Genomic DNA, 22,179 nt, shown 5'->3' on the forward strand with positions numbered 1-22,179 from the left:
TTTCCCCCTCCACCAGCCACTTTTTGCAGCTACATCCATAACATTATGCTTCTGGATTCATTTGCTTACAATTTTTCAAATAAGCTAACTAAAAATAGAAAAAAAAAAAAGCTGTGGCACATGTTAAACCTCTCAAATGATAGTGGAAAACATGGTGATACCTCCTGGTCCTAACGTACCCAGCAAAAATATTTATCAAAACTGCAGTGTTCTAAGAGACATTTTAACTGTATTTACTGATTCTCAATCTATTCTGCTAAGGCAATGTATTTTAAATTTCATGCTATTTTTATTTATGCTCTTTTCAAGCTTTTTACAGCTTCCACTGATGTGATGTTAATCAGTGATCACTTCCACTATATCATCTCAAGGGTTTCTTAGGAGCAAAGTGTATACTATCATACATCTGATTTTGCTAGCTTGGGGAACCATGCTGCCATTAAAAGAAGGGGATGGTCAATATATTGTTTTCATATAATCCAAGAAATATTTATTAAGTATCAATTCCATACTTAAGTCAATGTCCTAGGAGCTAGAAATCTAGTAAAACAACAAAAAAGAGAAGTTCCTAGATATTAAGAGCTTGTAATCCACTGAGGGAATGAGTCATGTAAGCAGATACATGCATACATGAAAATTTGAGGAAGGAGGAAACACAAAGAAGAAAGATCAAAAAAGGCTTTGCACTAGAGGTGGAAGGAAGTTATGGATTCTAAAATGAGAAGATAAAGACATAGAAATTCCCAAATATGTAAGAAAGCCAATGTGTAATCATGAAGGGTAAAGGGCATGTTGAGTTTAGAGAAAAGTAAGTCAGATTGATGAAACTATAGAGTGAATGAGTGAGAATGGAAAGGTAAACTGGAGTCAGATTATCAAGGATTCTAAAAGCTAAAGGAGTTAGTAATTTATTTTGAAGGAATAGGGAGTCACTGAAGATTCTTGAGCATGAGATAATCAGGCTTATTTTCAGAAAATTTAAAAAAATTAAACTTTTTTTCAACTAATAAGTATTTTTTTTCTTTTTTCAACTTCCCCAGGAAAAAGAAAAAAAAAAGAGAAAAAAAAAAAACCTTAACAGCAAATATGAAGAGTCAAGCAAAATATCTTCCCATATTAGCCATAGGCATATTTAGTCTCTTCATCATAAATCTTTTTATTAATCAGAGTTCTTAATTCATTTAAAGTTGCTCATTTATACAACACTGTTCATTTTAATCTGCATCAATACATATAAGTCTGCTTTCATGAACCATCCCTTTGTCATTTCTTACTGACCAACAGTATTCCATTACATTCACATGCCACGTAATTTTTTTCAGTCATTCCCCAATTGATGGGGACCTCTTTAGTTTCCAGCTCTTTGCCACCATAAAAAGAGCTGCTATAAATATTTGTGTGCATATAGAATCTTATCTCTTAATTTAGTCTCTCTGGGGTATAATCTTAATAATAGGATAACTGAGTTAAAGACTATGCTAAGTTTATTTAGAAATTGCCTTCTGGAATAGCCGTACCAATTCATAGCTCCACCAAAGCCTCATGCACTCAATGCTCTCTTTCCTCTTCTCTTGCTTCACTGGCTTAAAGTTCAAGTTAAAATCCCGCCTTCTACAGGAAGCCTTTCCTAATCCTTCTAAGTCTAGTACACCCTTCTGCGGATCGTTTTCTCTTCATCCTGTATATAGTTTCTCTGTGTATCGTTCTTTCATGTTGCCTCCCCCTCACATGGGGAGTTCCTTGAGGAGCTCACTATCTTTTGCTGTTTTCTTCTGGCTGTCTTTTGCCTCTCTTCATATCCCCCAATGCTTAGCCCAGTGACTGGCACATAAGAGGTGATGAATAAATGTTGGTTACGGGGGAGGAGCCAAGATGGCGGAATAGAAGCACGAACTTCCCAGGGTTCCGGCTTCCACCTTCCCCAATCCACGTAAAAAGGGGACTCTAAACAAACTTTGGAGTTGCAGAACCCACAAAATGACACAGAGAAGCTAACCTCCTGCTGAGGACAGCCCAGAAGGCCAGCAGAAATGCAGCCCAGCTCTCTGGGAGATGAGCCCACCCCTAGGGAGGGCCTGAGCAGCCACCAACCAGAGGGGACTCCAGATCAGCTGCAGCCTTGGCAGTTTCCAGATTTATCAACACATAGATGTGAAGGACAAAGTGAGAGGCCAGTGCAATCTGGACTGTGGGACCAGTAAGTGGGAGTGCATGGCTTTTGCTCCCCGGGGCAAGAAGCCGCTGAGATGCTGGCCCAGCGCCATGTGGCAGCTTCAGCTCCTGGCCTGCAGAGTGTAGTGGGACCAAGCACCAGTCTGAGGGATAATGGCTCTTGCTTTAACCTGCTTGGCTCTGGATTGCAGTCTAGGGTGAAAGTCCTGGGGTGTGAGTCCAGCTTGCCAGAGCGTGTGGAGACCTCAGAGAGGGCACCCATCTAATACCTCCAGCAGTTGAGAAAGCCCCAGCATTTGGGGTGAAAGCTCTCTTGTCTGGTGGCAGACTCCTACTGTGGCAAAAAGCCCAAAAGTCAAGTAACTGAGTGGCAATGAGCAGGCAAAGGAAACAAAGCAGACAGAAGATCCCAACATTACACTCCTATTTTGGGGACAAAAAGGAGCAAAGCATGGAACAGGAGGAAAACAGTGAAGTCAGAACTCCTGCATAAAAAGCTTGAAAGGGAAATATAAGCTGGTTATAGGCCATAGAGGACCTTAAGAAGCAGATAAGAGAAATGGAGGAAAAATTGGGAAGAGAAATGAGAACAATGAAAGAAAATTATGAAATGAGAGTCAACAGCCTGACTGAGGAAAATAATACCTTATAAAACAGACTGACTCAAATGACAAAGGAGGCTCAAAAAGGCAATGAGGAGAAGAATGCCTTAAAATGCCAAATTTGCCAGATGGAAAAAGAATCTCAAAAGCTCAATGAGGAGAATCATTGCTTCAGAATTAGATTGGGGCAAATGGAAGTTAATGACTTTATGAGAAATCAAGATGCTGTTAAACAGATCCAAACAAATGAAAGAATAGAAGGCAATGTGAAATATCTCATGGGAAAAACCACTGACCTGGAAAATAGATACAGGGGAGATAATTTAAAATTATTGGACTACCTGAAAGCCATGACCAAAGTAAGAACCTAGAAATCATCCTCCAGGAATTTCTCAAAGAAAACTTCCCTGATGTTTTAGTACCAGAGGGCAAAATAGGGGTTGAAAGAATCCACTGATCACCTGCTGAAAAAGATCCCCAAAAGAAAACTCCTAGGAATATTATAGGCAGGTTCCGGAATTCCCAGATTAAGGAGAGAATATTACAAGCAGCCAGGAAGAAACAGTTTGAATATTGTGGAAACACAATCAGGATAACCCAGGATCTGGAAGCTTCTACACTGAGGGATCGAAGGGCTTAGAATATGATATTCCGGAAGTCAAAGGAGCTGGGATTAAAACCAAGAGTCACCCTACCCAGCAAAACTGAGTATCATGTTTCAGGGGAAAATATGGTCATTCAGTGGAAGAAAAGACTTTCAAGCATTCTTGCTGAAAAAACCAGAGTTGAATAGAAAATTTGACATTCAGATACAAGAAGCAAGAGAAGCATGAGAAGGTAAACAGGAAAAAGAAATCATAAGGAACTTATCAAAGTTGAACTATTAACATTCCTACATGGAAAAACAATAATTGTAACTTATGAAACTTTTCTCAGTAGTTGAAGGGCTTAGAAATACACACACATACACACACATATTTCTATATATGAGGGTATATGGGCATATGAATACAAATGTGAATGTGTATATATGTTTACAGGTATACATAGATAGAGGGCACAGGACCAACTTAACAGGAAGGGATGATACTTAAAAGGTGAAATTAAGAGGTGAGAGGAATATAAAGAGAGGAGATGGGAAGAGATAGATTGGGGTAAACTATCTCATACAGAAGAGGCAAGGGAAAATGGTTACAATGGAGGGGAAGAATAGGAAGGCAAAAGGGAATGGGTCAACCTTATTTCCATTGAATCTGGCTTGAGGAGGGAGTGAAATACACGCAAAATAAGGTATCTCACCCTCCAGGAGAATAGGGGGGGAAGGGGATGAGAGGGGGGATGATGGAAGGGAGGGCAGGCTCGGGGGGAGGGAAGTTGGAAGCACCCACTTTTGAAAAGGGATGGGATCAAAGTAGAGAATAGAACAAGTGGGAGGTAGGATAGGAGGGAGGGAAATATAGTCAGTCTTTTACAATATATCTACTATGATATTGTTTTGCATTAGCCACACATGTACAACCTATACTGAACTGCTTATCTTCCCAGTAAGGGTGGGTGACAAGGAAGGAAGGGAATGAATCTGGAATTCAAAGTTTTAAAATCAAACATTCAAATATATATGTGTGTATGTGTATTTATATATATATATATAATATATATATATACTATTATTAATACCATCTTACATGTAATTGGGAAATAAGATATATAGGCATAGAGATCCACTGGAAAAGTCGAAAGGGGTATGGGAGAAAATATGGGAGAGCACAGATTGGAAGAGGGGATATCTTGTGAGACTGCTATTTTGGGGCAGTGGGTAGGGGAAAAATGGGGAGAAAATTTGTAACTCAAAATCTGGCAGAAACAAATGATGTAAATCAGAAGTTAATAAAGCATTAAAAAAAATAAATATTGGTTAATTGACTAACTGTATTAACATGCATGTTTCCTCCAGTCCCTTCAACATTTGTTATTTTCCTTCTTTATCAACTTTGCTAATCTGGATGAGTGTGAAGTAGAATTGCCTGAATATTATTTTGGCAGCTCTGTTGAGAATAATATTTGAAGATATGATGATTGTACAAGTCCCTTAATAAGGAGAATATATAATGTGCAATTCATCTTAACATCTCAAAACAGCTATACTTTCATAGTAAATACACACCAATCCAATAAGACTAAATAACACAACTTCCGGGGGCGGCCAGGTGGCTCAGCGAGTAAGAGCACCGGCTCCAGTGTCAGGATGACCTGGATCAAATCCGGGCTCAGATACTCAGCACCACACCTAGAAATAACTGGCTGTGTAACCTTGAGCAAGTTACTTAACCCCGATTGCTTTAAAAAAAAAAAAGAACACAACTTCTTTAAAACAATAGTCCTGTTTTCAGTGATGAGAAAGAAAAAGGAGCCCCTAGAAGACATCTGTAACTCAAAAATAATTCTAGAAACTGGGAATAAATTAGTTGATTTATTAAAGCATTCAAGTGTTGATCTAACTCAAAAAAAAAAAAAAACCAAGGTATACCATGATTGAGTGCCTATTTTAAAATAATACCGTTTTTTTACTAAGGAGATTATGTAACAGTTTTCTCTCTTGCTTTCATAGGAATTATTAGGCTTATTTTACTGTTCAACTAGACACTAAAGGCTTCATTCATTTCAATGTTTCCATTAATTTTATAGTGCTAGTATTTTAAAGACAGAATATTATAGTAATGATTAGTTTTAACTCAGTTTCATGCCCAAATATATACTCTTCCTCTAGAAATTACTTTGTATATGCTTTATATTTATTTACTTATATAAATATTTTAGCCCAGTCAAATGTAAGGTCTTTAAGGATAGGAACTTCTTTTTTTTTTTTTTTTGGTCTTTATAGGTCTATTACATAACATAAGACACTGTACATAGTAGTCGCTTAGAAAATGCTCATTGGGTGGCAGTGAAAGAAATTTATTATTTAGCAGTCCTATTATCTCTATTATTTATCTTCCCTATTGCCTTATATTTTTCAAAAATCCCAATTCTATTTCAAATCCATGGGATGAAAAACTCTGGGTCTTTGTGATCTTTTTGAAAAACACTATTTAATCATTTCACAGTATTTTTTTTTTTGCGTGTCTGGATGCTGTCATGAAGTATACTGTCTGTTTTTCTTCCCCATCATCCCAATAAAAACCCTCTGACTTATTTGACTTTTTCATTCCCTGGCAATGTAGTATGTTCTAAATATAATCCTTTGTTGAATTAGCTTAAACAGAAAATCAAGGGCAGTTTGATTAATGAGTTCCCAAAACCTCATTTGACCACCCAGGGCACATCATCTACATACACTGTGGGAGCTCTACTGTTTAGAAAGTAAACATTTGGCTGAAAAAAATCAAATAATTAGACAATTCAATCACCCCCTTGCCCCCCTCAATACATACTTAAATAACCTATTCCCTTTTTATAGTGAAAGACATTATGCTTAAGAAATTTCCTGAATCATCATTCATTGGGGTTGGGATTTCTCCCCTCAGTTAATGAAATTCAAAAATATTCCTCACAGTAAAGAACCAATAATCAGTCAACAATATTTACTGAGCACCTTTTGAGTACAAAGCATATAGCAAGTGTGAAGAGGTCAATGAGGAGGAAAAAGAATAGAAAGAAGAAAGAAGGGGAGGAGGAAAATAAAATCAACCTAATCCCATTATGCATTTCTGCATCAGTAGCAATAGAATCCTAGCACTTCAGATTTAGAAGAGACTTCAATGACTATTTATTCTAACTAATACTTGAACAAAAGAATCCCATCTATAGCAACTCAGATAATAGTCACCGGGGTTTTGTCTGAAGCCATACAATAAAAGTAGAACATGTCACCATCTGAGGCAGCCTAATATACTTTTGGATAGCTAAACTTGTTAGAAAAGTCTTTCCTTATATAAAACCTAGTTCTGTTTCTCTTAAACTTCCCTATGCCATTACTAATTTTGTCCTGGGAGGCAAAACAGAGCAAGTCTGATCCCTCTTCCATAGGATAGTAAGTACTGAATCTTCCCAGGCTAAACTCCCTCATTTTCTTCAATCTGTCCTTCTCCGATATGAACTTAAGACCCTCTACCATTATGGCTAGCCTCCTCTAGATGTGTTCCAAATTTCCAATGCCTTTGATAAAATGTGGCCACCAAAATTGGATATACTATCCCAGAGGTCATCTGATTCAAAAAGGGTACAGCAGAATGATCTTTTATTCCTGGAAGCAACTGTCTTAATTCTGTCTTAAGATTGACTGCCATATAATATTGTTAACTCACATTTTAGCCACTAAAGCCCAAATACGTTATTCAGATAAACTGCAAAAATGAGTCAGTCTCATTCTATTTGTGAAATTGATCTTATGAACCCAAGTGCAAGACTCAATATTTATGCCTATTAAACTTCAGCTTATTCAATTAGGTTCAATGTTTTAGCCCAGAGATGTCAAACATGCAGCCAATACTCTCAAGTGTAGCCCAAACCAGATTAAAATATTATTGAGATATTTAATAAAACAAATAGAAATACAATAAAACATGAATTAAATGCTACACTTTAAAGCTAAGTCAACATGAGGCCCACAGTGATAGTCATATAGAGGTTACTAGTCCCTTATCTGTTGGAGTTTAACACCACCACTACAGCCCATCAAGATCTTTTTAAAAAATCTGATCCAGGGGAGGCCAGGTGGCGCAGTAAGAGTGCTGGGCCCGGCGTCAGGAGACCTGGGATCGGTTCCAGCCTCAGATACTTGGCACCCACACAAAAAATAACTGGTCATGTAACTTTGAGCAAGTTACTTAACCCCAATTGCTTAAAAAAAAAATCGGATCTAGTCTTCATTCAAGTAGCCACTCCCACCACCTCATTTGTATAGAGAATGCAAGAATATGTGTAGGATCTCTGTGATTTTTCCCAGTGTGGATTGCAACCTGTACATTACCTAGATGAATCCTAAGGAACTATGCAAGGCATACAAAACTTGCCCAGATGTGTGTGTGTGTGTACACACACACACACACACACACACACACACACACACAGACATATAGATATATATACCTAGAGATTCCAGATGTGGAATTAGAACTCAGAATCTCCAGCCTCCAGTCCCAGCATGCTATCTGCGTTTTCTTACCACTCTACAAGAAGACCAGCTGGTGTGGACAGAACCACTAAAGAAGTGGAGAGCACGTGTTAAAGCTTCTAACAATGGGCCGCCTGGTGAAGGGTGCTGCTGACATACTGAAATGCTTCTCGCCAGCAACTGCAAGGGATCATTTGCATTCTGGCAGTGAGTCCGTACTTTGGGCAGAGGCTGTCTTTTACTTCTTTTTGTATCCACAGCCCTTAGCGTCATGACTGGAACTTAGTGGAAGCTTGAGAAATGTTGATTGACTGACCAAATGACCATTTGAGCAACAATCCAAGAGGGAATGAATGAATCCGTTCTACAAGTGACTAAAGCATTCCAAACAGTTGATTTGCTGGTGCCAAGATTCTCTTCATGTAGAACAAGTCTTGCTGACCATTGAACAGTCTCAGCTCAGCTGTACTACATAATCCTGATCAGAATTCTCAAAACCAACAAAAGCACTATAGGGTTAGCTCCTTTGGCTAAACTGATTTTTTTTTTAAATTCAGTTTCTAACTCTCTCCTGTGAGAAACCAGTGGTGAAAGTTTAAACTGCCCCCAATGGTCACTTAGTTAGGCGAGAGTGACAATGGAAAGGCAAAGATTTTGAGAGAATTCCCTAGTGTTATGACATCTAAGATGAACTTAAGGCTAAAAGGTAAATGGCAGACTTTCTGTGAGCCTGCAGTCCAGATCTGACCAACGGGACTAAATTTTGCTCTTTCCTGTTCCTTCACTTTGATCCTCCAAAATGGTTATATGTTTCCCAAAGCTGCTACTCTGAGACTGAATGGATAACTACTATTCTGACATTACCACAGGAAGGAGACAATAGCAAATGTCCTTTATTTCCAAAGTCCAAAAGATTTTGTGGCTGTGCAAGAAACTCGGAGGAAGAAATACCACACTAACTTCTTCGCTCCTCTCTGCCTCCTATATGCTTCCTTCTTTTTTCTGTATACAAAAAGACCTTCCTTACCAATGGTTTGACTGAATTTAATATTAAGTATCTGGAAGGCACCACAAAAAAATTAAAATGAATGCTGTCCATTACATATAATGGGGGGAAGCCAATAATAAATGGAATCAGCTTAAATACCCAACAATATGGGAATGGTGTGGTACATTAGTAGAATGTAATATTATAATGTTACTGAGCCTAAGTGCAAAAAAATACAATGATAATTTGCAAAGACAATATATAAAATGACATCCTCCATTCCCCCCAAAAAAGATGCTACACCAAAGGAATGGAGTAGACACTTAGTATAATCCTCTGAGTAAAAGTGGCTGGGAAAGAATAGATAAAAACATCCTAATGGAGATGTAGAGGGGGTAACTTAATGTGTTCTATGCTACTTGTCTAGTTGCTTAGCAAAGTCCCTAAATTACAGTCCAATCTAAATTCTTCAAGGACGAGAGACATGTTTGTTTTTATCGTTTTATCTCCAGTGCCTAGTACAATGCCTGGGACATAGTATATATTTGGTAAATACTTGATGAATAGATAAATAATAATAATAATAATAATAGATAAATAATAGGTTTTGAGTAACAGACCAGGATTCAAATGCAGGTCTTTGAGTTGGAAATGCAATGCCTAGTAAACAATCAATAGTCAGAGAAACAAATTATAAAGAATGTTATGAAAATGAATTTTTAAAAAGGATTTGTTAAATATAACAGCTATCTGGAAAGGGAGAGCAGAAGGGCTAAGGGGGGAAATAAGAAAACGTAATAACACAATTTCTGTCAAAAATAAAAGGAAAAGAAGAAACATTGAGCAATCATGGAAAAAGCTGTGACTGTTTGGCATGAATACTTTTGGACTTAAACTGTATTCTCTTTCAAATGAATATAAAAACAAAACCAAGGGGAAAAGGTGAACCAACCTCAGTATTCTCCACCATGAAAACTTGGGAGGATTAGGATAATTAGTTATTCAGTTATCCAATAAGTATGTATTAAGCAACTACTATTTGCTAGGCACTGTGCTCAGTGCTGGGTATTGTGAGCTAAGCCTAAGCTTGGCTGGTTCAAAGGGTTTTTTGTTTGAGTTTTTGTTGTTGCTGTTCTTTTAATTTTGTACTTTAAAAATGCATAAGGCAGTAATATTTAGTTAAAATATTTAGTTAAAACAACTTTAATAACTGATGTTTAAAAATACATAATATTGAAATAAAAAGGACTCAGTCACTGAGTCAGGAACCAAAAGAGGTGATGTGAAGGCAATTGGAGCTCATTAAAAGATTTCTGATGACATTACCCAAGCTAGCCCTTTGATAGGGCAAACTACCAGGTGTTTTACACAGGACTGGCTGAGCTAAGACCTGGGCAGAAGACCAGCTATGGCCACAACAGCTGCATAGCCACAGGAGCTGGTCCAAATTCCTACTATGCTGGTTTGGACTCTTCTATCCCATCCCTCTCTACAACTAAGCTTACTACCCTTTGCCTCCCTGGCCTCTGGCCTCACTAGAATCATAGTTTGAAGAACACAGAAAAATCTTAAGGAAGTAGGGTACAAAATGAAAGCAATATATGTTTGGCAGTGATGTGTTCAAAGAAAGACTGCATGGAAGGAATGGGAATATTACTTGTTCCATTGTAAGTTCTATTGTTCAGATCATAGTTTGTGTATGATTTGGGGCCACTTGCTACCTGTATTCCCTTCTCTGATCACTTTTCCTTATATGTTGAACTAAATGACCTCCAAGTCTTCTGGGATTCTCAACCTCATACAATAGAAATTTTGAACACTGGTTCTGGAATCAGAGTATAACACAGGACCTCAGCTCCATTGCAGAGTCACTGGACTGGGGCAGCCTGAAGGACGGTGGAGCCCCAGATACCGGGTCATATTACTTTATTCTCACTGTGGTCGATGGGACGGGATGTGGAGCATCTACCTTTCTCTGTATTCTCCCAGGGGCTGATGAGATGAGGAGTAGGAGCACCCACCCCTACAGAATCCCCCTAATTCTCGATGGCAGCAGGTCAAGACAAGCACAGCATGGATATTCACATTCCGCATTCACTGACCAGTGTTCACTTGATTCATAGAGGAGCGCACAAAAAAGGCAACATGACAACAATAAGCTTATAAACTTACATTAACTTTGGTTATATCATGATGAGTTAGTGTAGAGCATGTTCAGTATGCTGTTTAAAGGTGAAACACAAATGTTTATATTACTTTTGGTAATATAATGATGTGAAAGTGCAGTGGAGTTGTTTACAAGCTACGACCCTGGGAATGTGTATCTTAAAAAAGAACACAAATCCACATCACATGCATTTTACCTGGTCAAGATGCTGGCTTGCCCACCTGTATCAAACTGGATCCATGTCACCTTACATACATAAAGGAAATAGATTCAAACACTACCTACATGACCTTCCACAAGTTGCTTAATCTTTTGAGGCCTCAGGGTCCTGATATATAAAATAAGGGACCTGGAATAAGTAGGTTCTATTTCGATTCTAGAGCTATGACTGTGAGTTCTCTAATCTAATGGGTGGATATGAACATATTGCTCAGGAAATCATCAGGTTTTCAAGGCCCTCACCTCAGCTCTGTGCTGTTCATTTTGCTACCAAGCACAAACAAAATTATAGGTACGTTAGGTGAGGTCTAAAAGAAATAACAGATTTCAAGAATGGTGACTCTGGCTAGTCAATGCAGAGGGGATTTTTAGGGAAACACCTAGGATAGTTTTTAATCAATCAACAAAAATTTATTAAGTGCCAGGCACGTTGCTAAGTGCTAGGGATACAAAAAGGGGTAAAAGACAGCTCCTGTCCTCAAGAAGCTTACAGTCTACTGGGTTTTAAAACTCAATCAAAGCAACTTTGCTTTAGCAGCTAAAAGACATAAGCCATGTAGTACTTGGATATCAAAAGGCTTTAGAGATTTGTCTTATTTCAATTGAAAATGTCCTCAAAGATGCCAAGGAAAAGGTGAGAGAGGGGAAAGTTTTGACATGTGAGAGGTTGATTGAATAAATCAATAAAATCAGCCCACTCCACTTTGAGTGATTTGATGGTCACAGAGGTGAGAACAAGTCTCAACCAACCAACCAATCAAACAGAGACTTTTGAGCAAGTATGACACATTGGTGGATGAATTTGAGGAACCTAACTCAGAATATGAGTTAAAGTCGGGGTAAAAGCCTCAGAGCAAGTGCTAAATCGGGGAAGGGGGTGTGGGGGGGCGCAAGGGGAAAGACTACCTCTGCCCTTCCATTCCAGAATATTAAACAGCAGTGGGAAGAACTACCACAACAAAAGATATGGAATGCATGTGTTTCCAGAGGCCAGGGAGCATTGTTCTTCCCTTTCTTTGAATCCCTACAACTAGTCCTTTTGCTTAGCACATAATAAGTGCTTAAGAAATGCAAAGACTGCCTAAGATCACAGCTTCAGAGAAACCTTGTCCTACTCAGGGCAACCATAAATCACCAAGCAGCAACAGCTGGGCTCATGCAGACAATTCCACAAGGTTCAGAGAGCCAAGATAACTAGGGTTCAGGCAGCATCCAAAACAATGGGGAACAACAGCTAAGAAAACTGAGAAAGCAGCTGCAGGAGAAGAAAGTTAAAATATCTCCTTCCTTTCCCCACTCTGAAAGAAGCAAGGTATAGTGAGAGGTCATAGGACAATGTCACTACAGCTGAAGAAGGAAGGTCGCAAACAAGAAATCAACTCTACAGCTGTCTTCTATTTCTCCACCATTATTTATTGTACATTATTTTGTCCAAATTCTTTCAAAATTTCAATTCTGATAAAGAAAAACTAAGATAAATCTCTTAGGGGATCCAGCTAAAATATACATACGTAAGGGAATGTAAAGGGGGGGGGGGTATGTCCTCTTGCCATTATGAAAGTCAGGTGGAATCCATCTCATAGCAAAGAAAATACATATAGTGAAGACTAAATGGTAACCTTATTAAAGTCACTTTTCTTCTCTTTAGCTGCAGTTTACTCACCTGCAAATAAGGGTCTTTTCCAGCTTTTAATCCCATGAGCTAATAGTAAATAAAACTTGCTGTAAATAAGATTTAGAAAAGCTGCTAACCTCAAAGCCAAGAAATTTGGGTTCAAGCTCAGCCCCTGATGCTAACTAAAGAATTCCCTATATAACTCTAGGCAAGTCTCTAATAAAGCTGTAGAGAAAGAACTGACCTACAATTGTCAAGAGTTTCCTCACCCCATTCCAGTGAAACCACAGTCCCAGCCCTGTCCCTGTTCCAGTCAAGTAGAGAGGTAGAACTGGGACACATTGTTAAAATGCTATAAAGCAAATAGGAAAAACAATGGGGCATCTGGTGTTAGGTAGGTAGAATGCCTCAGGATTCCACAATAAGATGGAAACCAGTCAGACCAAGCCTGGATGCATGCAGAATCACATGCATCAATGCTACATTCAAAAAGTATTGTCAGTGCTCCAACTTATCTCATTTGCTCCCTAATTTGAAACACTTATAAGAGACACTGTGGATCGGTGGACATGGAGTCAGGAACACTTCTGCCTGTGACACTTACTGGTTGTGTGACCAAAGCCAATTACTTCATTAATCCTTTGGAGTTCTAGCTAAGACTCACTGGAACCCACAACTTGTTGATCAGCATAAGTGAGGTAGTTTCCACACCAAGGGCTCCCTGTATTGAAGAAGGCACTGATCCAGAAAGAAAATATAAGGTTTATGGGACATCATGTTTATGGGAGAGGAATCGACAACTCGAATAAAGCAGTGATTTTCATGTTATAAGACTTAGCCCAGAGCTAAGTTGAAATTTATCAACCCTTTGACACAGAAATGATTCCAGTATAGTTGTCCACTGCATCTACATACTTCCATAAAGCATTTTCTGATGTCCTTTCTGGAAGTAATCTCTCAACTCAGATCTCTAACCATCTTTTGCCTCCATTATTTTCTTTTATATCATGCTTTTTGAGAACATTCCATAACTCCCCTATTAGGATGCCCCTTAAGGGCAGGGTCTGTGTCTTATTCATTTTCAACTACAACATGCCTACCAGTGAGTAGGCACTTAATATATTTTGAAATAAATCAAACATTCTTAAGGCATCACATCATAACAGTTGACTCCTAAAAGGTAACAGCAATTCCTCCATTTTGTGAGTAGAAATGAAGGATTGCGGGGCGGCCAAGTAGCACAGCGAGTAAGAGCACCGGCTCCAGTGTTGAGAACACCTGGAGATCGAATCCCGGGCTCAGACACTTAGCACCCACCCAGAAACACCTGGCCATGTAACCTTGAGCAAGTTACTTAACCCCAATTGCTTAACCAGGTGGCTCAGCGAGTAAGAGCACCGGCTCCAGTGTCAGGATGACCTGGATCAAATCCGGGCTCAGATACTCAGCACCACACCCAGAAATAATAACTGGCCGTGTAACCTTGAGCAAGTTACTTAACCCCAATTGCTTTAAAAAAAAAAAAAGAAATGAAGGATTGTTGGCTCTGTGAGCAAAAGTTGCATAATCTCAGAGCTGGAAGGGAGCTTGGACAACTGGATCTGACCAGGAATTAATTGTACAATATCCTCAACAACTTGATCATCCATACAGCTTTTTGCACAGTTAGTGATGGAGAAAACAGTAGCTCTCAAGGCAATTCATTTCATTTCTAGACTTCTCTGAGTAATTAATTATTATAATTTGTATTATTATATAATTAATTTAACCTACCTTCATTTGAATACCACACACTAGATATTACTTTATCCCCTGCCTCTGACCCAATAACCAAAAAAATAAAATGAAAACCCAATAACCAACAAATGATAACATACAGGAAATACATAATCTGACTCAATGTAACATTAATTTCCCTATGCATAATCTAAAAAAAAATCCATGAAAAATAATCAGAAGATAGAAAGAGGGAAGAAAAAGATAACAAGAGCTTAACTATATGACAAAATTTAACATATTTTTAGAGCTGTTAGAACTCATCTGGTCACATTACCTCAAGTTATAAAATGAGGAAACTGAAGCCCAGGATGTTGAAGGGACTTATCCACTGGTACTAGCCCTCTAACTAGTTACTGGTGGAAATGGGTCTAAGCCCCCTTACTCTCGGCCCAATGCTATTCTCATTACACCATTCTGCTGTTGCTTACATTTTACTTAAAGATAAGGGAGAGTAAGGTAAGAAGGTTAATGAATATCTGTCATTGTCAATTGCAGTTATCAACATCTAAAAATGGTGACCTATCAATGAAAGATTACATAGTATACTCTCTTGGGCTAAGTCTATCACATTTTTATTTGAAGGTTAATTATTCTGCTTTCTCTTTGGTAGGTTACTATTACAGTAAGACAAAAAGCTTTGTCCTGTTGTGCTAAGATGGGAGCCTAGTCCTTTAATTATAACCTTTAAAGAAAAAGCCCTGTCATGCTGGTGTCACATTTATATTGTATTTTAACATGACAGCCATAAACCAAAGATTCACAAGGGTCAAATGTAATTAAAAGTATTTCTAAATTAATTCCATAATTGATATGATACATGATAATAACTCTTTTTGAACATTCAGGTCATAGTTTTTAATTCATTATAAACATCCAACTTTATTATAAGTATCAAAAGCAAAATAACATTAAGAAAACTCTTTTTAAAATCTGGCATTCCATTTAACTAAAATGCTCAACTCACCAGAACATTCTCTTAACAATTATATAATAATAATTGATATTCATAATGACCATAAAATATCTTAAAGTGACCCCTGAACCATCACAGAAGAATAAATTCAGGTCAAAACAACTATGGGGTTGTATATTCTAGTCTATAACACAACCTTTCCCAACCATGTTAGATAAAAAAAATATTCTCTGTAAATACTTTCCTCTAGTCTCAGTGATCATTTTTCACTAGCAAGCTATGGATTCAAAATTGTTTCCGTGTTGCCCACAGTCTTTACTAAACAAATAGAAAGGTGAACAGCTGTGTATTCTCTAAAATTGTAGTGTGCATTTTTCTGAAAAAATAAAAGCCAACTGTGAATAATCATCTTTTACAAAAGCTAAGCCGGTTTTGTTCTTTTGTCCCTGCAATTTTTACTCTTCTTCTGACCCCCTATTTTGCTCCTCCCCTTCTCTTTTCCTGCTCACCAACCTGAATGGGAACCGGCTATGGAAAAATGAGGATGGCAATAAGAAATTAAGATTCTTGTGTTAGAAAAGTTAAGTGAGTTTCCTGGAGTATAAATGAAATCTCTGGAGATATAAATAGAATCATGATGAGCAGCTCTGAGATATCGCATTCTTTCCCACTCAAGGAGTACTTCATAACTCTCTTGAGGCTGGTAAGTTTCACATAATATATTAATATCCAGACTGGGGAAGAATGTCAATAGTCCCCTTTGCCTGCTGACTTAAAAGAAATCACACAGAGAGTGCATGATAAATTCTCTAGGCTATACAAGGGACAAAATCATATGCAGTCAGTATACAAACAATGCAAATTTATATCACAGGCAGACACATTTTTAAAAAAATATAATGCTGAAATCTTGAATCCAGCTTCTATACTTGTATACTTTATTATATGAAAATTTTCCCTATCTTTATGGGCTGAGTGATCAGTCATGAGGATGGATAAGGTTGAATAAGGATGCCATGAAATTCTATAGTCTGTAGTTCAATGGTCTTTTTGCCCTATTCTTCAATACTTCAAGGATCATTGGTTTTACTGGGTGGACATTCCCTCTGCTACAGCAAATCACAGTCTCACCTTGACAGTAGAACATCTTTGAGAATTGTTGTAGACAAAAAAATCTTCATACCTTTTGACCCCAACCAACCACCCACTTAACTAGGCTAGTTCTCAGACAAGAGACATACAGTTTAGTCATTGAACTGGCACCTAAAGCTCTTAAGGCATAGTGAGACCTGTTATAACTTATGGCCCAGATCACTTGAGAACCCTGGATCACCTCTATGCTCCCTTGAGGTTAAAAAAAAAAGAGGGAGTGCTTTATTGTAGGTTTTACACTGCATTTTATATTAAGTAAATGCTGGAAAAATGACACCTCATGTGCGGTTCACAAAACATTGACTCATTTTACTCTTATGACAATACTACAAGGGCAGATTCCTATTATTTCTCATTTGAAAATGGAAAAAGTCAGAATGATTTCCTCAATTATGTGTAACTAGTAAGTAGTAGAATCAGATGAGAACAGAGGTCATCTTCTTACTTTTAGACACCATCAACAAAATCAGAAAAGAGTCTTAACTTGTATACATATATATATAAGTCCTCTGTGGTAGAGCCTTCAAAGCTCATATTGGCCTGATCAGCTACAGTCAGACATACTGTACCTTGACCCTGACATAGTGATGTCATTTTGGTCTCGTGGGGCTTCTTCTCTCAGACACATGCAAAAATGACTGTCAATGCCAAACAGAGGGAAGAGCTATGTTCTCCCTCAGTCTTCTCTTCTAGGTATGGGTTAGGTACTTTTTGAATTGATTACGGCTTCAGTGTATTATTATATATCATAGGAATGTGGAAGAGTTAGCACAGGTTTCAGGAAATCCAAACATATTATCTAAATGGCTTAGGCACTGCAGGATAAATTCACTTTTTCTTATCTTTTTTCCTTTTTCCCTTTACATTCATGTATTATATTTCTTTTCATAAATATAGAAGGGTTCTTAAGCCAAGATAGATCCCTAGCCATAGACAACAATTTATGAATAGGTTTCTGGGGTTCTATGAGATTAGATGGGGAAAAATACAACCTTATTTCTTCCTTTGTCATCATGTGCTTTTTTTTTTTAATTTTATGCATTTAAATATATTTCTCTGAGAAGAAATCCATAGGTTTTACCAGACTTTCAAGAGACTTTGACACAAAAAGTTAAAAACTCCTAGCTTAAAGAATATTTTTCTTGATTTTAATGGATCTAAAAAAATAAATATCATTTTAAAATAATAATTCTATTTATAAATGCCTCGGGGCAATATAGAAGTGATTACAGCACAAGCTCTGGCATGTCCAACCTAGACTTTGACTGTGGTCCTAGAAGTGGGCAATGGCTGTCGTACTAGAACAAAGTTACTCAAGTATAGAGAACCTTCAAACCAGTCTATTAACCTTTGCTATAGCTTCTCATAAAGCAAAGAAAAATGAGTCTGCCACCTTCTTCAACAATCCAACAGTGACAAAACAGAAATAGGGTAAAGGGTACCAAGAAACATAGTTCTTAGACTATCAAGAAATACTGATTTAACCCTAGGTCCTCCAATATGAGAACTTTGTCCAACAACCAGGGAGTTGACATAATACTGGAAACACCGAGATACATCAATATTGACATTCTCCCTACAAATGAAAGTGAACAGCAGATTTAGGTGATGGTTATATGGCAGTCTAACATAAGAGTTCCTTCTTGGAGAGGCAAATGGAGGAGCTGACTTACAGCAAGGAGTATAACTGATAGAGGTGGGCTTTGGAGTCAGGAAGACCCAAGTTCTAATCCTGCCTCAGACACTAGCTAGGTTATCCAGGTCAAGTTATCAAACGTCTCTCACGCTCTGCTTCTTAATCTATAAAACAGAGATAACAGTAGCTTCTTCACAAAGCTTTATGAAGACCAACTGAGGTAACATATATCTAAAGTGTTTTGCAAACTTTAAATTATGTAAAATGCTAGCTATTGTTATTATAGTAAATATTGAGGAGCAGCTAAGTGGCATAGTGGAGTCCTGGACTTGAAACCCAGGAGACTCATCTTCATGAGTTCAAAACTGGCCTCAGACACTTACTAGCTGTGTGACCCTGGGAAAGTCACTTAACCCTGTTTTTCTCAGTTTCCTCATCTTAAAAATGTGCTGGAAAAGGAAATAGCAAACTACTCCAGTATCTTTGCCCAAGAAAACCCCAAATGGGTTCAACAAAGTATCAGATATGAGTGAACAACAACAAAAGGTATTTGAGAAATGCTCATGGAAGTAATGGAAGAATGAATCCCCAAAGGCAATAAGAAATCACTTTTCATGGGATATATCACTGGTTATCTCAAGGGCAAAAAATATCATCATGAATGAATGAAAAACATTTGTTAAGTTATTATGTCTCTATATAATCTATATCAGATTGCTTACCATTCTCAGGGAGGGGGGACAGAAGGGAAGGATAGGATATGGAACTCAAAACTTTAATAAAAAAAAACCAAATGTTTAAAAAAATTTTAACATGTAATTGGGGAAAAAATAAAATATTACATAATTTTTAAAAACTTATGCTCCAATCACTGTGCTAAAGGGCTATGGCTATAAACAGAAAGAAAGATCAAGCCATTTCTTGCTCTCAAGGGGGTCACAATCTAATTGAAAGAGACAACACATACCATGATGTTCAGCTGTGGGCAGAAGGAAGTCTAAGAGGTTCAGTGGTGGAGAGGATGGAAGGCCTAGGGATCCCTTAGCTATGAGAGTCAGTGTTCAGTTAGAAGGCAGTGCCAAAGGATTCAGGTCTTAGAGGCCAGGCAGAACAGTAAGTAAGACCCGGAGGACCATAGGAAGCAAATGGCAGGGCATATGGTAATACATGGTGTTCCTCCAAAACAACAGAAAGCATAAAGCCAATGACTCCCATCTTACTGAAGTCCTCTGAGCAGTCAAGCAATATAGGCAAAGTGAGGAAGCAAGAAGAGAGGGTGGGTTTTCTCTATAACTTGGATGTTCCAGATGAATTTGAGAACAGATGGGTGATGGAGGGGAGGTGATGGAGAGGAGGGAGACTGTAAAGGTCTTAGACATCTAAATCTGATGATGAGAATAAAAGATTGGAAAATTCTACAACTCAACAAAATCCTCCAAGAAACCACCAGTGGGTGATATTCCATGCCACTGGAAGGCATACTTACTGCTCTGAAACTATTTGTTCTGCTTCGAAGGGTACTAGAATGAAATTTAAAGTAAATTTTTAAAAGACTGCAATTTTTTTTTGAAAAGAGTTTTCAAATGTTTTGAAAACACAAATGTAAATGGTTTCTTATAGAGCTTCTCACACACGCTAGGAACTTACTTGTAATTCAATTGAATTATTTATTAAGCACATACTATGCAATTAGGACTGTGTCAGACACTGGGGAAACAAAGCCAGAAAAAAAAGAGCCCCTGCCTTCACAGGAGTTGCACTCTACTGTGGAAAATAACATGCACACAAATAAATAAATAAATATAAATTATATTCAAGACCCCTACAAAGTAATATCAGGATGGGAGGGAAGGAGGGTAAGGCTCCAATCCAGGTCTGCAAAACTATGACACATACCTGCATTTAAGAAAGGTAAGCTGTCCTTGTCTTTGATACCTTCTGGAGCAATGCACTCACACGCCAATGCACACTGGAAAAGAAAAGAGAATTGGTACTTTGAAAACAGGCAGACAAATACTGAGAGACTAGAAGACAGTTTATGTTGTCTGGGGATGCTCTGGCTCAAATCTTCCTGATAACTTTTCTTTCTAGCCCTACCCATTTTGTTCAGCTCATTTGGTTTTAATTATTGATTTACATTTCTTCCATGCAACAGAGCTGCATTATTTAATCACAAGCTACATCCTCTTCCTAGCCAAAGAATGTTTACAAAAGATAGCAAAATGTGGATTATGGTCCCAAACATGAGAGAGACACACATCTCTAAATGTGTTAAGGCAGGCTAGAAAATAATTTGTGACAAGCTGAATGGTTTCAAAGGGATTTCTTTGAGTTGGGATGTTTTCAGACCAACAGTAGACAGTTCTCCTTGATTTACAGCAAATGCAACTTTAAACAGAGAATAAAGTACGTGGCAATACATGATTACCAAGGGCAAAAGGAGCAAAGTCAATAGACATGTCGCTGACAAAACGATCTAAGTTACCCGTTCAGAGAGAAAGGACACCATTAAAATATGATATCATCTCTGCAATGATGTGTTCCTGTCATTATTGATGAATGGGCCACATTCACTTGCCTTATCTTACCTGGGGTGTAGAGAACAGAAGGGGGCAGGAAACTGAACTGTGGAATGAGGGGCATTTCCTCTATTCCTTGTAAATGAGTTATGAGTTTGAGCCTTTCTTTGATGCATTGTAGGCACAATACCCCCAGACATGGGAAGCTGGCTACATCCGGATGAAGGAAAACTTCCTTGGACCCAAGAGAGTGAGAAGAGAGCTTTGTTATTTCCACAGGCAGGCAGCCACCAATATTTGTGTGCTCAGATGAGCTATTCTCTGCCTCCAGTCAGAAAATAAGAAAGATCACTTTACAAACAAATATACCAAACGTAAAGAGAAAAATTCAGACTTAATTGGGAGAAAACGTCCCAGCTAGAAAATTACTTCAGTGGAAAATTTCAAGTGAAATGACTTTGCAAACTCCCTGTAGCCTCAATTCCCAAATGGGCAGCTTCCTATTTGAATCAATCATTTGAATCAATCAATCAATTTATTAAGAATCAACTACCATGTGCCAGGCATTGTACTAAACATTGGGGATACAAAAAAAAGGCAAAAGACAGTCCCTGTCTTTAAGGAGCCCACAGTCTAAAAGAGGGGATAACATGTAAACAACTATATATAGAAAAGCTGTATAGAGAACTGGTAATAATCTCAGAGGGAAATAACACGGGAGGAAAATTTAAGAATATCTCAAAAGACCAAGTGTAGTCAACTGATGCAGTGCATTTTTTAGGGGACAGTTAGGGAACATAGTGGACAGAGAGCCCTTGCCTTGGAGTCAAAAAGACTCATCTTCCTGAATTCAAATTCACCCTCAGACACTTACTAGTTGCATGACTCCAAGCAAGTCATTTAACCCTTTTTGTCTCAGTTTTCTTATCTGTAAAGTGAGCTCAAGGAAGAAATGGCAAACCACTCCAGTATCTTCAACAAACCCAAATGGAGTTATGAAGTGTTGTACATGACTGAAACTACTGAATAATAACTTAAAAAATTTTCTTTTGCATTTTGTAAGGCAATTGGGGTTAATTGACTTGCCCAAAGTCAAACAGTTAGTAAGTGTGTCAAGCATCCACATTTGAATTCAGGTCCTGGGTCAGTGCTTTACTCACTGTTCCACCTAGCTGCCCCATAAAAATATTAAAAAAAAATACACAAGGCAAAGAAAGAAGTTTGTTGAAAATTTTAAATTTATGGCAAAATAATAATTGGATTTTTGTATCAATTGACATGCCTGGTCCTTGTACTATTTTAAG

General features: G+C 37.9%; 1 protein-coding gene across 5 annotated transcripts in view; it reads right to left on the minus strand.

Moving 5' to 3' along the window:
• Positions 1-22,179, minus strand: part of INPP4B (inositol polyphosphate-4-phosphatase type II B) — a 1,018,353-nt gene that overhangs the window by 267,928 nt on the left and 728,246 nt on the right. For all 5 annotated transcript variants that reach the window (XM_069105434.1, XM_069105431.1, XM_069105430.1 and 2 more), the window contains one exon: positions 20,253-20,325. In XM_069105434.1, coding sequence (XP_068961535.1) covers positions 20,253-20,325 — 73 coding nt within the window. The remainder of the gene's footprint in view (positions 1-20,252; positions 20,326-22,179) is intronic.

Source organism: Petaurus breviceps, unplaced genomic scaffold (genome assembly GCF_028583685.1).
Source record: "Petaurus breviceps papuanus isolate PSGF00001 unplaced genomic scaffold, PetGlider_PUasm1.0 76, whole genome shotgun sequence".
Lineage (NCBI taxonomy): Eukaryota > Metazoa > Chordata > Mammalia > Diprotodontia > Petauridae > Petaurus > Petaurus breviceps.